Below are 15,889 nucleotides of genomic sequence, written 5' to 3'. Positions count from 1 at the left end.
TTATCGGGTTCTAATACAATGTTCGTAAAGGTTACAATATGATAGTACAACAGCATCAACTCTAAAGCAGTCGCTATGATGAATCACTGTCTCTCCTTGCTTTCTCAGCTTCGCGCTCTTTAACACGAATGTCGAAAGCATCGATTTTCCTCTGAAGAACTGCCTTTTGTGAAACTAAAGACTTTCGTTGGGAAAGCAGGGCAGCGATTTGCTCATTAGGAGAAGTGGCCCGGAATTCTTGAATGGCCTGTCACGATTGTCAACGGCCGGTCTCTGAGGAGGATTGTAGGTAACGACCTACCTCCTTCTTCTCGTTGTCCGTCTTTAGCTGCGCGCCGGTGATAGTTCCAGCAAAAATGCATGCTGCAAAAGCGACAGCCCAAACACCACGCTTGAACTTTTCCTGCCGTGTCCACTTGTGCATAGCCATTTTGTTTCCAGGATAAAGTCAATGGTATCACTAATACTCTCGCCAGGCCTTCTCCGACAGTTCTCTACGCTTTCGAGGTGACAGCTGGCGATAGGTTGAAGAAGCCGAAGTCGTTGCTGAAACGGTTGAGCCCGTCGAGTTGACTTCCAGCTGCGGTGGCGGTTGTGAAGATGGAGGTCTCAGTATAGAAGAGAGAATCTGAAGTTCGATCGGAGGAGTCGGCGACGGCGGATCTTGAAGAAACTCGGAGGCGGACCGGTGCCGGGCTACGGAAGAAGAATAATCGGCGTCGCGGAGATCGATGGGGGCGACCACTGGGTGGATCTTTAACAATGATAAAGGTGGATTGGTGATAATCCTGACTAAGCAAGCTGCAGCTGAAGCTAGAGTGTGGAGGAGGGGCATCGTGGGGGGTTCAAAGTCTTGCTGATGTCACAACCACAAGCGCAATAATGGGGCCGTAGGTAGGTACCTAGGTAGGTATTAGTAGTTAGAGAAAGGATATTGGTAATAATTGGTAAGATTGTTATTGTTAAGATTTTGGTGGGGAGACTTTCTTTTCATTCGAGGAAGCATCCATGCCCTGGAAGGTAGGTAGGTACCTAGACGCAAAGAAATTGTAAACTTGACGGCTTGGGGTAGGTACTAACTCAATAACTGGCTGGATTATTAGTACTGCCTACCTCCTACTGATAGAGAACTTATAACTTTCCTCAATCACATAAACTGATCTGGTTTGGCAGGTAGATATGTGCGTACCTTAAGTGATTATGTGTCTTGTAATTATACATTGTTCTGGCCGAGTTTCGTCACAACCACCTCGTACCTTCAATAACTGTCAACCTCTGGAACCACCAGACAACAGGCAATACTTTATTCGCATTCCAACTTGAAATTTCTCTGACCTACTTCCCCATTAGTAATCCAATTACTAAGTAACTACCTACCTACCTAGTAGATATATTAGAGGAACGATATTAGGGGCAGACGGACGGTGACTTGCTTGCCCCTCTCATAAGACATTACCTGGCTGATGGCGGGGTTTGTCACTCAAACGTAATCCATCCACTGCAACACCAAAAACAAGTTTCGATATAATCCATTTCCCTCAAACTTTCACCTCTTGTCTATTTTCTCAATACTTCTCCAAACATGCCAGTCGCTTACTAATAAGCTAGACGATCAAAAAGTTGCCCTTCCCTCCTTCAACATCAGCTTCCGAAACTTGAGCGTGGTCTGTTCAACCCCACCTTCATAGGCTATATATTCATGTCAGGTCATTTTCCAATCCACCATTTGAAGAATAGTACTAACTCAAATAATGACAGTCTCGGCCCGAGCTGCTTTGCGAATCTCAAAAAAAAAGCTTCTTCTTTATTTCCCTAGCCAGATTCTGGAGATCATTCAATCCTTCTCACTGAGCATTAAACCATGTCAACCCCCCGTGTTTTCCTCATTCGCCACGGCGAGACGGAGTGGTCGCTTGATGGTCGTCATACTGGCCTGACTGACATCCCTCTTACTGCCAATGGTGAGAAGCGCGTGAAGGCAACGGGAAAGGCTCTTGTCGGCCCAGACCGTCTCATTGCTCCCAAGAAGATCGCTCATATGTGAGTCGCATTCTTTGCTCTTCTTTTTTAACGTACAGGCTAACATATATCACAGTTATGTATCACCCCGAAAGCGTGCTCAGCGAACATTTGAACTGCTCAATCTGGGACTGAGCCGTCCTCTACCCTGGACACCACACGGCGACACCCCTGATGGGACTGGCCTGCAGTGTGAGGCCGAGGTCGAAGTGACAGATTATATCCGAGAGTGGGACTATGGTGATTACGAAGGAATCACATCTCCAGAAATTCGCAAGATCAGGGCCGAAAAGGGGATCAAGGGGTCCTGGGATATATGGAAGGATGGTTGTCCAGGTGGAGAGTAAGTGAACCCGATCTCCAACTTACCCTATACTCCTTTCCTACCTCCATCAATGATCTTGTCAATCTAACATTGTTACTAGAAGCCCGCATGATGTCAGCAGGAGACTCGATCAATTGATAGAAGAGATTCGAGAGAAATGGCATAAGCCAGCCATGGACCAAGGAAGCGATCAATGTGGTGACGTCTTACTTGTTGCTCATGGACACATCCTTCGTGCTTTTGCCATGAGGTGGGCTGGTTATGCTTTACGAGAAGGTCCAACCTTTTTGCTAGAAGCGGGTGGCGTCGGAACTCTGAGGTAAGTTGTAATACAGCGGTCACTTCACGTACGCGGATGCTAATGCTACCCAAGTTATGAACATCACAGAATCGAAGAGCCAGCACTCTTGTTGGGCGGCGCCTTCGTGGTTGAACTTGATGGCCAAGACAATTAGCCACTACACATGCCATACCTCCAAGTGCCTTCCACTTGATGGTTTATTAAAATATAGAATTGGTCATTTAATAAACATGCTTCCAAGATCACACCAACATCTGGGCCATGTCGCCCTAGTCCAGGGATGGCAATACATAATTTCCCGCCGAGCAGACCTTCTTCTGACATTACACCTATCATTACACAAGCAGCAAATGTTTCAAGAATCGAAGCTGACCTTGCACAGACGACTCCAGATCCCGAGAGGGAGAGGCCTTCTCTATGCTGGTGTCTTTGACGCAAATGACTAAACCTCCGTTCGGTGTCACCGCCTTCACAATCAAAGCTGTTTCACACTAGTTCAACAATCTTAACCCGAATACTTCTTAGTGAAGAAGGGCGTGTAACGAAACGCTACGAAAGCACAACGCCTCGTCGCACAACTCAGTCCACCCCATACTTGGACGCTCTGGAAGCACGGATGAGGCTGAAAGAGGCGGCACGCACATGATATCACTCCTTGTGTCCTAGACACGGGACCGCGCCGCACCGGACGAACCAGTGTCTCCCTTCTCGAACCCATCATCTCGAAGACGTCATGGCCAATTTCGCATAATGTACTCCAAGTATGTCGAGTAATACGCCAAGCATAGTTCACGGTATCCCTTGATGGTAAAGAATGATGGCTATCACCGGAAGAAGAATGTGTCCGCACGTCATATTATCAAGAAACGTTTACCGGTCAGCTGCAAAAGCGGGACGGGACGATCCAGCTGATATAAGGGTGTGAAGGGAATGCTCAAGAATGAAGTTATCCGGACTGAACAAGTCTATCCCAGATTTATCGGGCAGCAGAGGAGAAGTTGGGTTACACTTGCCGGGCAGGTAGCCCTTGAAGCCGTGTTTCTGAAGTGCAACCCAATATCCAGATGGGTCAGCCCACTTCTAGATTGCAGTTAGGTTTCATAATTTAGGTCAAGTGTAAATTTGTATTCCAGTGCCCGAGGATGATGTGATACTATGTATACTACGTAATCGCGCAAGGCCCTAGCTGGCCTTAGCAAAGATATTTTGTCATTTGGAATGACATGACACTATTTGTATAGATTGTAGTACAGGGCATAATGCTTAGCCGCCATAAACGTATTGAGATCAATTGATCGAGTGAGTTGGCTGAGAGTAGTAGTGGTCGGATCTCTGAGTTGTTCATCAATTAGTAATTATGCCATTGGGATGATAGAAGATCTTGTGAAAGCCTTTCTATTACTAGAGTTCGCAATTCCAAATACATCTGAATGAGAAAGGCACAGCCATCCAAGTACTAGAGCTTCGATGCCCTGGCGATAAACACTCGCTTGGTCATGGGACGGCCCTTGTTGTCATCATAGCCTTCTCCATGCCCGTGTTTGCCATCGGCGTGTCTTCCATCATGTGTGTGTCCGTGGTTATGGCCATGGCCCATCGGATCCTTGAATGTAATAGGCTCTGGGAGTTCTTGGTAGGCAAAGTCGGTAAGACCAGCGTCCTCAAACATTTTCCTGATTTGTTCCTCTGAAAAGCCATGGTGCGCGATACCACGCTTCGCGGCATCCTGGAGATCTATCTTGTGGGCGACGAAATCGATTATGAAAAGAACACCCCCAGGTTTGAGACGCTCGGCCAGTCTCTTAGACGCCAGATCAGGTTTGTCGAAGTGATGGAATCCGAGCCCTACACCTGCAACGTCGAAGCCGAAGAACTTGGAGTCTGCGAAGGCCTCAGGAGAGACGTCTGTAGGATCAGCCAAGTTGCCCTGAAAGGCCAGTCGAGAAGAGCCCTGCGTCTCGTTAGGATAGTTCACCATGGCTGGAGACTCGAACACCCGGCCAATAATAACCTGGGGTTCTTCGTTGGAGGGTATCACTGACTTGGTTCTGAGCCTGGGTATTATATACATTAACCATATGCTCGGAAAGATCGATGCCAATAGCCTCACTCGTATGCTGTGCCAACACCTGAAATGCACCGTCAGTTTTAACTTGACCTTCTCAAATTGCATCTCATGGAACGGAACCGCTCACCCTTGACAGCATGCCAGTACCACATGCGTAGTCTAGCAATCTGCCATCTTGTTTGATGCCGATAAATGGGATCCTGCGCTGAATACTGTGCTCCAACTGCACAATCGCATCTGCGTTGCGTTGGTCGTACTCGTTGGCGATCTTTCTGTGATTGCACTACATTAGCGATTAACTGCACTAAACCGTGCAGCACAGGACGGCTAACATCCACGCCGTCCATCGTGTGCTAGCGTCAAACAGAACTGGCCTCAATACAGTGTTCGCCAAATATTTACGTACCCAAAGTAAGCCTGGTTTTCAGACACTAGGTCGGTCATGGTGACAGAGTCGTTACTGGTGCCAAATGCAATAGAGGACAGGTTGTACAAGAAGAGAAACGGATAGCGTCTCATAAGACAAACGTGTGCTTGTTGAGAGCCCGGAACAGGGTTTCACAGAGTGTTAAATGCGGCGGTTGTTTTGTTAGACAAACATATGTCGTTTGTCCAGTTTGGCCATTTTATACAGAAGGCCGGGGAGTTTTCGGGCAGTTACCTCGTGTCGCAGACTTATGAGGATATCTCCGCGATCCAATGTCGACGACAGAGAAAAGGACCCCGCAATTGAAGTCCCCGAGAGCTGGACTAAGGGCGGCTGCAGTAGGTAAGTTACTAAGTAATAATTTTGATGCCCTGCCCAAGACATACCGCAATGCATTTATTAGTAGTCGGAATGTTAACCCAACAAGTCGGGGCAGGTTACGAGTTCTGTGGTTTGGATTACATTTATGAATGCACTACAGCGAAATTGGTCGCCTTGGGCATATCTCAATCCAGAGGCAGCTGGTCCAGATCCAAGTCGAATTGGATGACCCTGGTCCTGCGGCAGCAAGAGCGCGCCGGTCCGCCAACGATTGACAGTGCACCAAATATGGGGAGGGGTCAGCAATTAAAATAGAACGTGTGCAAATGCGGCAGACAGGTAGCCGCATCCGTGGAGTATTGGTTCGTCGGAATTTACATTGTGAGGCTTGATGTGCGCAAGCCCGAAGAGAAGAAAGGGAGGATGGGGTTTGATCATGGTCAGCGCTGATCGGTGAGTCTGGAAGGGATAATTAAATCTCCATTATTCGCAAGCGGTATCCGTATGTTGGTGCATCTTGGGTCTGCTAATATGATAACCATGTCTATCCCCTTGCTTTGCGTGTCAGGTAGAATATCCGCCTTTCTAGACGACATGGGTCTCCTGTTTGTATACCCAACGATGACTGCCAACGTGGTGAGCGAGTAGAGGAGCTAATAGATGATCATGAAAGATTGTCCAACTCATCAGATGAACACTGAAAGGGCAAGCATCTTTGATGTAGAGGGGTTATTGTCCACCTCGTCGCCCTGATTTTGTCACGGCATTCAATGTCCATAATCTCAGATATTAGTTACTGCACACTCACCGTCGCTCGGCACAGTTTTGTATTTGGTGCCGGTGACAGACATGTTTTTTTGCTTATGATGACTCCAATTGTACTAACTATACAGCGCCTATGTCTCAAGCGTGCATGCCTACCTAGGTAGGTAGTAAATACTTGGAATGGGCAAAAACGCTGCAATAAAACCCCCTTCGACACGCGTCGCAAAACTCAGATGTGAGGTGCACTCAACGAAGCAAGCATGATTTTGGGGCGTGTTTTCGCACAAGGGGGTCCATCTCATCATACAATGAATGACTGCAGCCAAAGCCAACGCGCACTCTTCAGCCTGCAGGTTGCCGTGCATGTAGGCGAGGTCTCGTGGTGCTGGAGGAGTGTACCTGTATGCATCGTTGGTCTTGCTTTTTCGCAGTGCCGTTTGTTACAAATAAAGCTGCTTGATGCGGTTTCAAACGGATCGTTAGACGGATGGATAACATCTTGTTCTAGCATCTGGGTTTATTATCAGATTAGACTGAGACCAAGTTGCAGGCAAAATTTGGATTAATGCAATTGGCATGATCCTCTGCAGACCAGGGGGGACTCAGTAAGGGGCTGGCTGACTGCGGGTTCTCTTCCAATATTGGAATAGGAATAGCAAGCATCGGCTCGTGTACCCTTGTACACTCGCACTGTACTACAGACACGGTACAGTACAGTGCAGTATCACATACCCATGGAGTTGGCGGCGTAGGGGATGACATGCAGCCCGGGATGGCGCAAGGTGACCAGTGACCGTGCCGCGCCGTAAAATTGCGACGTGGCAGGCTTTGATGGATGAATGCAGCTACAACAGCTATTGACCCTTACACTCATTTTCTTGTTTTCCTTTTCTTCTTCTGTCATCCTCACCATCTGAGAGTCCATTCTGCATGCATATTGCTTTTTACGGTCCAGCAGAGACAGTTTTTTGTTTTTTTAGGGGGGTTCTGACGCACCCAATTAAAAGAACAATTGAATGATTGGCTATACAACCTCTTTTCCCTTTTTTTTGCTTTTAGTCTTTTCTTTTCTTTTTTTCTTTCCCTTTTCAAGCTCAAGCAGCTCACCCCCCAAGTCAACAATCGTATCCATGACACGGTAACCTCGCCTGTCTCATTAAGGTATGGCGGCCCGACCATTAAAGCCACGGCACCCGAGTAAAACCGGGACTGATCGCGGGAGACATGCAGTCTACCCGAGCTCGCAGGGGTCTTCCGCATGAGCTTTGCATCACGTGACCGTAGCTCGACGTGTGCGATTGGCGGACCGGGCCTTGCCTGAGCCAGGCCAATCGAAGTGGGCCCATGCGATGAAGCCCTGGTTATGGCAGACAAGCATGGTGTGGTTCAATGACACCAGCCCCAGGTTTTCCAGGAGAAGAAATGTTGAGTTATTATGAGTACTAGTGCTACTGTCCTATAGGGTTTGTTGGTTGAAATTAAAAAGTGTCGGTGTGATATGGTAGATGCTGGTTGCGGTGCATGTAGCCATTACTGCAATATCACACACAGCCTGGTATCAATCGGTGTATCGGCCTGAATCTCCCTTGCCGATCTTGTACCGTACAGTACTACAGAGTGTATAGAGTATGTCTCACTTGTTGGCTGGGCTTTTGACGTACAGAGTACTGAGAGACTGATTGTGGCAAGCCTAGTCAACACTAACCGTTTATTCATCCTAGCCAAAGTGCGACATGTGTCAAGGTCATGGCACGGTCGTGCGCCAACTCAACAATAAGAAAATTTCATAGAACTACCCTCTGCTTTAGTATTCTGGCTATTCTTACTGGGTAATATCACTACCCCAATGCTCAGCGACAGGGTTTATCACAAATCAGTGTCTCCCAAGCTGCATTTTCTGCTTCTGGTTTTTGAGTATAGCATTCTGGCACTGTTCTGTGTGGTAGAACAAATTGATCTAACTCGACAACTCCTGCATGTTGCTGATAAGACAATTGCAAGTGGCACTATAATTCCTGACCGTAGAATTTGTCGTGTACCTCGTGTGTACCTGTCTGTATCATGGGGAAAGGGGATTGACTATTGCCATTGCCGAAGAAAACAGGAGAAGGGGTAGAAGAAAAGACAGCTTTTATTAGAGGCCGGCGGAGGAAGAGCCTCTTTCCAAATAGAGCGAGGATGTGGTACAGGCAGAGGATAAGAGAACCTGTAAACAGAGATAGAATTTCAAGAGCATGAGCTCCGGCGACTCAAACATGAGTTTCTTGAAATGTTTAGATTGCCTTGCAAAATTGACACGTTGAAGGTTGCGCGATGAACAACTGGCAAAGGGCAATTGGCATGGAAATCAAGCGTTCCTTCCCAATTTGACTGTCACTTCCACTACAGGTACGATTTTTACCAACCTGCACCTGTCTGCCTAACCCTGGGCTTCTATTTCACGTTCCTACCCTAGTACAAAATTTACTGACATTGGTACATTACCTAGGCAGGTAATATCTATTATCAAGGTGCTAATCCGTTCTTCTACGAATTCAATTCCTCATTACTTTGTGTATTCAGTTACCTGGTGGAATATCAGGCGTTGCATTGAGTTGCCTTCATGCGCCACACTGCCATTACTCGATTGGCCACAGACGAGTTTACAGCGCGTGATCTTATTCCATCTACAACTGCTCAAGAACACGGTGCCTAAAGATGGTATATATGTACTTATTTTATCGCTGGCGTCGTTTTGACATCTTTTAGATGTAGTATGTCCGGTTATCAAAACGTGTATCTTTACTAATATGACTCGTCAGGGTCTGTCCACTTCGATGCTCCCTGTTACTGCAGCTCACTCTGGTCATGTGAGTAGAAAGGTCAGAAACGCCGAGGGGTTCAGATCGTCATCTGCGTTTTTCCAACATACCATGTTCCAACCATCATGTGAGGAAGGTAACCGCCACCTCAATGCCGTTTGTTTCGATTCCAAGGGCTGCTGCCGTTCCAGTTACTTGACCAGCCTCTCCCATCTTCGGAGACGACAGACAAGGCCGCCTGTTCCTATTGGAACACAAATGATTCTGTGATTTGATAGGCCAGTTTGCGATACTGTCATGGTCTTATGTAGACCGGGGGTTCAAGCAGCTCCGCCTGTCTACATAAGCGAACAGTTCGGGGTTAGCAGACAAGTGGCATAATACCTAGGCCCTCAACGCCAGCACTCTGCCCCTGTTCTGGATGAAGATATGCATATTCGAAGGCGCTGATACAACAGCGCGCCCCATCGCACCCCATCGCAGCGCATAGGCCGTGTTCGCGTACACAGTTATCCTGTTTATGCTACTATGTAACATCTGCTCCCAGATAGATGCATCCTGTCATGCACACCCTAGCCATACCACTCCCATCGCCAGGGTCTAGCGCACCACGCTTGCTGTAGGCTGGATATCAGCTCTGGGCGACCGACATACACAGTGGGACTGCTACAATTCGATGAGCATACGACAAGGTTGGACACGCAATGTCCCCCTGAGGAGGCGTGTTGTAACCGAGCTTTGCCTAGGGTTAGCAATTCATCATTGATGGATTGTATCCCAGGTAGGAAGCATGGCTGGCTGCCGGGCTGCGCCTCCCACCCGTTGAGGGAAATCCTGGAGGCAATTCACGTGAAGCAGACTTGACGCGGCTTGCCGGGTTGACAAAAATTATCTCCCTTCAAACCCCTTCCCTTCCTTAGACGGGATAGCCCTTGCGGCCCGACGCGCACCTAGAAGCCGCAAGCCGCATGCCCCGTATGGTCAGACGGCACCACCCCGGGCCCACTAGAAAACAGCCAATGCGTCGGAAGGTACCTAGGTATGCACTCCTCACGAGCCATTTCAAATTACCTATGTTATGAATGAATGCGTGACCTTTCACTTGCTTACCGGCAATTGAATCACAAACTTATTGCTTTCCAGTTCGAGTGATAATATGAACTAATGTCCCTATCTCACATCAACCGCCGCGCGCCATTCTCGGTGCGTGTCTCATCATCAATGGATCGACTGATGGGTGACAGACAATACGGTCAGGATCATATGCACCTCAACTCTGTGACTACATGCAGAGTGGCCGTCGGCGGTCCACGTACACTCGAAAATTTAGCCGAGTTTACCATTTTGAAAGTCCCGCGACATTGTCCGTGCCGAAGGCCAATACATGGATCAATAGCGACGGCGTTGACCAGCGTTAATAACAGCTTCCTTCTCTCGTCTGGCGGTCAACAACCCAGTTCTGGGAAAGGCTGCGTGTCTCCATCACTACGAGCATAGCCTACCAACCACCAACCACCAAAATGTGGGTTTTGGTCTTCTTACACGTATCAAAGATGCATATTGTCCTGCACGGGCAAGCAAAAGCGTAACATCGTGCATTACTGGTTTGCATTGTTTGACAAGGTCATCATCAAGAATCGCACAATTGGCGAATGGGAAAGGGAAATGCATGATGAAGGAGGGTTTGGGCGTAGTACACGGGACGGGATGAGCCTTCTCTGTGGGCGGCTCAAGTACGAACAAGCAGGCCACGCTGGCGGTCGTGGCTGGTTCCTATTTTCAAGATGTCCAATCCCCCAGCCGTGCTTAACAAAGGGTTTTAGGCTCTCGGCTCCCTGAGCATCATGGATACCAGCAATCTGACGCAAATGACTTGTTGGCCCATCCATCCCACCTCTGACGCTAATGGTCAGGGTGTTACGACGAAGGATGCAATTCACTATGGTCGTGTCTCACGCTTTTTCTTCAGTCCGTTATACATTACAGATCTGTTGTAGCATTGTTTTTCAGCTGATGAGTGTCCACAGACTTACTCGAAGCTCCGCAAGCGCAGCCTTTCCCAAAACACGCCCTCCAAAACAGACTTTCATTGCCCAGAACCAAAGAAGCCTCAAAGGCCGCCGCTCCCGTGCCTTGGATGTGGCTAGAGATGAGAGGGAGGATTCAAGTTCTAATTGGTTGATAGCAATTGTATGAACAAGCACCGTCCCTGATAGCGCCAAAAAAAAGTCCATTCCGGTTTCCAGAGAACCGGAGCCTTGCTCCACAGTGAGAATTCGTGACACTCAACGGGCCACGGGCGATAAAGACATAACGATTCGGTGTGGTCACAAGACCAGCTAGCCAATAGCTGAGTTGAACCCCAGGCTTGTCATGACAGGAGATTTGACCTGTCGGCCTGCAACACATTATTATTTACATTAATAGCTCAGTACGCTCCGGAATCGGGATGAGCAGTCAGTCCGTCGTGCCATCCACAACGCCGCTCGCTTGTTTGCAGCCGGCAGTGTGAGCATTGAGCGAGATCGTTTCAAAAACAAACCTGTCTGTTGTGGCCATCCGCAGCAAATCCTGTCATGACGATGATGATAATGATTAATAAGGCTTGGTGTTCGGCATAGAAACTTGCTTGTTGTGTTAACGAAACCTCTCAATCGAAATATGTCCGATATAGCCAAAGGTGTTCGATATCGAGGCTAGAGGTTCCGGCAGAGCATAACTTGATGCGTAAGTATAATCGCCACGTTGATAGTACGAAGTTGAGACCAAACGTGCAAATACAAGCGAACCAAGACGCCAATCAGTTTCTTTGACTCGACTCTCGGTGTTTCTTTGATGAAGAGTTTTGAGCCATGTGGGCGGTTGAATAAATTATGGAATAAAACAGGCAGTCTTGAGCCATGAGGGGTGAAACTGATAGAGCAATCCTGAGGGGCCATCAGGCATGCAAAGCAAAGCCTCTGTCTCTGTGTGTCATGGCCCGATCTACTGCGTGGAAAAGCGCAAGGCACCCGTTCTGCTGGATTTGTCTGAAAACACACTGTGCGCCTTCTCGTGTCTGACTGGACCGAGCCAAATATGACATGGCGCCGATGAGTGAGCATGGAGTTGAATATTGTCGACCTGCATGAGTCGTCTTGGTCGTGTGGATGCTCATCACCCAAGGGGGCTGTCAAGAAGTGGTACCAGACCCAAGAAGGGTAAGGGAAAAGGGCATTATGGGCACATGGGCGACGAAGCAGGGGTGGTAAGCGAATGGATGGATGTACGTGCTAGATGCCCTCGTGTTTAGGCGGGGATTCACAGTGCGTTGGGTTATCAAGTCCGGCGCTACATTGAAAGTTGCGGGTTGAACCGCACTGCATCATATTGACAGATATCATCCAGCAATAATGAGCCCTTGTTGGACTGGTCGACAAACCTTTTGGTATACCCAGGTAACCCTCGATGGTATGGTACAAGATCCTACCAACATTTTAACTCACATTCATGCTCTAGGCCACCAGAAGAGAACTTAATCATACTGAACGTACAATCTTGGAACGCCTGGCATTGCAGGGTAGCTTCCGGCATCGTACCTACACCGCGGTTAAAGGTATTCCCTTTTCGAGACAATCCGATGCGAGAGTTGTTACATGACAGTGCCGACTCAAGGAAGCGCTGCGTCGTATTGAGTAATCACGCCCAAAGGTTATACGCAGATTTGTTTGCCGATATTACCAGGGGTTAGTAAACACCAGAGAATCAACGACTCTTAATGCCACTGGGAATACTGTTGAGAACCCTTCATGCTTCTTATCATACCATAACATGTTCCAATACGGCGATATGGCTATCTCGTTGCCGACTACTCCCTCGATGCCATCCATAGCGGTGAGAGGATGGGGGCCGGTATTTGCTAGCTGTGCTGGAGTCCCTCGCTTGTCTTCTAGGAACGACATCAAGTTCAAGAAGGGTGATGGAGGCTTTCATCACATTCTGATGATCCTGTTCATATGTTGCCATTGATGAATGCCTACACTAATTAACGGTGATTGACCACTGCCTGGACGAGAGCATCATGACACTTAGCCGTGAGCTCCCCTCCCAGTCGGGTTGATCAGGGCTTGAAACGCGACGCCATACAACTAATACTATATGGTCCGATATGGTATTAACTGAAGAAGTAAATCGGAAGAAAGATATTTGTGTTCACCGACAATGCCGTCAAGAACTGTAACGAGTTCTCCTGCTCTGCCGCATGGCGGCAGTAGTTCTGACATTAGGTACCTAGGTACGTGTCCATCACGAATAGGTACTCTGTACAGGGTGGCGTGGGGAGAGGATCGCAGGTCCCAGCGTTGTAGCGTCCCAAGAACCATACCCTTGTACTGGGTGCCCAGCATCAGCATCCATACCAATGCAGGCCGGACCGTCCCAGGTAACCCGCGATCATTTGGCAAAACCTGGCCTTCCTCCCGCAATAACGCAAAGCCGTCAAGCTATTACCTATTACTTACTCGTTCCCATCAAGTCAAATCAATGCCTCATTACATCAACATCTCGAAGGATCTGTGATCAATGTGTGCGGTTGACAGCTTGTTCGATAGACAAGTTACTGAGCGACACATTCTGCGAATCAATCTGTTTCGCCCAAGCATATACACATACATGTTGATCATGCTACTCTTGCTGAGTTCTGCTTTAGGTATCCACGCGGCAGCTCTTGACCCGAAGGAATGATACAAAATTGACTTGAAGACAATTAAATCTCAACCGGGGCACATGTGAGACTCGACAAGAATGGAATGGTGAACTGCGAAGGGAACAGTCAGTCACAACTCACCCGTCATACTACTACATAGTAAGTTGTGAGTGACCTTGGTGGTAGAGGGCGGTCGAGCTGCATGAATTATACCAAGGGCAATTCGCATGGATGGGACACTGACACTAGCTAACTGCGTCGGCCATTCCCACTATCGTCTTCCATGGCTTCGAATCCGCCGCACCGAGGTTCCAGCCAGGTCCCACGACCGTTGCCAGGGTTCAGTTGCTCTCCTCCTCAACATTGTGGTGGTAAAGGTACAAACCCACACCTCGACGGCGACCCCTCTTGCTCATCTTGGACAGAATACAGCCATGGCAATTGGTTCAATCTGCACACCCAGCACATCTGACACGCCCTGTTACACCACACTGGTGGTGCATCCTGCGGCCGTCTCTGCAACCCGCCGTCGGGAACAAGCGCAGGACCCCAGACCACGCAGCCCAAGGTTCAGGGCTCCAAAAAAGATCCCAAGACATTCCGCCCGCAACGCAACGTCCTGGTAGCGTTTATTATTCTGTCCCTGTTCCCAAGCGAAGGGATAGGTGCCCAGGAATCCTGGCAGATTAACACGCACACCAACCCTTGATTGGGCACTTGTGCTGTTGCGAAATCAGCAGCAAATAAACACAACACATCAAGATATTCTTTGCGATATCCATAGCCAAGGCCCGATCCGGCCTTTCTGGTCTCCATGTAGAGATAGTTAAGTTGACCATGGCCTATCTGACTGGAATTGGATACGACGTCTTGGGTCAGGTTGAGACCACATCTAGTAAGTCGGTTCCAAGCTCATGGCAGATCTGACAGCTGATAGGTTCGGCCATTTCCAGGCTATCAGTACCCTCCTCCCAGCTCTTACGTACGTCGATCAACTATGACTTTTCCAAACGGGCCTTCACGAGCTTTTCAACTCTTTTTTTTCTTCTCATTCTTAATTCAACGCGCGCACACTGTTTGTTTGTCTTCCTTGGTCGGACAAGACCAGGCCCACACGAGACGCTTGCTTGCCCGTGCATACACACACGCGCACACTTGATCAACCACTCTTATGGAGCATGTGCTTGCCTTGTTAGCGGATACGGCGCATTCATGAAAGTGCTATTTCCATCTCCTGTGAGTTGTGGGATACGTGATCTGTCTTGGCTGGAGCTTTGCTTCAAGGTCCCAACTCCAGCTGGGGGGTTTGGCCGGCGTCCCTGATCGGACCTATCGCCGGGCGCCGTATCGGCTGATTGTTTGCCCCTCGACTGCTGTCAGGTACCACTGGTCTCATGCAATAGCCGATTCTTGGTTCAAGGCCAAGGTGGTGTATCGGGGCAGGGCAGGGCTGTGTGCTCTAGGAAACCATGCACTGGGTTAGCAGCACTAATTCTTCTTTGCAACGATCTGTGCCGCTCTGTTGTATTCCATTTTCGTGCCTCACCTTGGCCTGGTTTACTGGCCTTACTTGGAAGTTCTGTTCGGGACCTGCCTATCTAGATTATACCTTTCCATACTGCTGGGACAGACTACCGCGCTAAAACGCCCCTCCCTTCTTGGTAGGTATGCCATGAACCTCATACCATCCTCCTCACTTAGGTATGTTGTCTGTCAATCATCAGAGCCTCTGAAGCAATTCCTGTCACGATATGGAACAGGGAATGTACTGAACGAAATGGATGTTGTTCAGTGCTGTCGGGTGTTTTCGTTGTCCCATACTGTATGACTCAGATGGCTTTTATTCTCACTCAAACCACAGCAGTCTGCCACCCATCATGCCTGTGACCGATGCTCACTCACACTGAGCCGGTTGGCGACGGGCGAACCTCGCGGCAGTTTGGCTTCTGCCGCCATGGGCATTAAACCTTGAATTGCCGCGTCTTTGCGGTCTAATACTATCTAGTTTTGGGTTCGTTCACCTTAGTATTCAGCTGGCACACTTGGTTCTTTCACCCTGTGCTTCTATAAATTCTTTTTGATCCAGTGCCCTTTCGAATAGCACCAAGTAGGTCAAAGAATACTACGTTATTGATGGATATTTGGTTGGGATTGCTAGCGTTTAAGCAAAGCATGACT

At 48.6% G+C, this 15,889-nt stretch overlaps 5 protein-coding genes across 5 annotated transcripts; 2 read left to right on the top strand and 3 right to left on the bottom strand.

Annotated features, from left to right (window-relative positions):
* Positions 1-73: 73 nt before the first annotated feature.
* On the bottom strand, positions 74-430 carry FSST1_008998 (uncharacterized protein; the record flags this gene model as incomplete). Its single annotated transcript, XM_083225934.1, has 2 exons — positions 74-247; positions 302-430. The coding sequence occupies 2 exons, from the start codon at positions 428-430 to the stop codon at positions 74-76; spliced, it is 303 nt and encodes a 100-aa protein (XP_083084959.1).
* Positions 431-460: 30 nt separating this feature from the next.
* On the bottom strand, positions 461-835 carry FSST1_008997 (uncharacterized protein; the record flags this gene model as incomplete). The annotated part of the gene is made up of 1 exon (XM_083225933.1): positions 461-835. One exon carries the CDS (start codon positions 833-835, stop codon positions 461-463), a length of 375 nt encoding a protein of 124 aa, XP_083084958.1.
* Positions 836-1,861: 1,026 nt separating this feature from the next.
* On the top strand, positions 1,862-2,799 carry FSST1_008996 (histidine phosphatase superfamily; the record flags this gene model as incomplete). The annotated part of the gene is made up of 4 exons (XM_083225931.1): positions 1,862-2,040; positions 2,096-2,362; positions 2,445-2,663; positions 2,718-2,799. The coding sequence occupies 4 exons, from the start codon at positions 1,862-1,864 to the stop codon at positions 2,797-2,799; spliced, it is 747 nt and encodes a 248-aa protein (XP_083084957.1).
* A 1,302-nt stretch (positions 2,800-4,101) lies between these two features.
* On the bottom strand, positions 4,102-5,157 carry FSST1_008995 (S-adenosyl-L-methionine-dependent methyltransferase; the record flags this gene model as incomplete). The annotated part of the gene is made up of 4 exons (XM_083225930.1): positions 4,102-4,596; positions 4,688-4,774; positions 4,841-4,985; positions 5,120-5,157. 4 exons carry the CDS (start codon positions 5,155-5,157, stop codon positions 4,102-4,104), a joined length of 765 nt encoding a protein of 254 aa, XP_083084956.1.
* An 8,837-nt stretch (positions 5,158-13,994) lies between these two features.
* On the top strand, positions 13,995-15,683 carry FSST1_008994 (uncharacterized protein; the record flags this gene model as incomplete). The annotated part of the gene is made up of 7 exons (XM_083225929.1): positions 13,995-14,088; positions 14,496-14,606; positions 14,665-14,693; positions 15,009-15,140; positions 15,342-15,372; positions 15,436-15,512; positions 15,573-15,683. The coding sequence occupies 7 exons, from the start codon at positions 13,995-13,997 to the stop codon at positions 15,681-15,683; spliced, it is 585 nt and encodes a 194-aa protein (XP_083084955.1).
* Between the last annotated feature and the right edge of the window lie 206 nt (positions 15,684-15,889).

Source organism: Fusarium sambucinum, chromosome II (assembly GCF_050947815.1).
Source record: "Fusarium sambucinum isolate potato_lamoka chromosome II, whole genome shotgun sequence".
Lineage (NCBI taxonomy): Eukaryota > Fungi > Ascomycota > Sordariomycetes > Hypocreales > Nectriaceae > Fusarium > Fusarium sambucinum.
Note: the sequence above shows the minus strand (reverse complement) of the source record. Positions and strands in the feature narration are given on the sequence as shown.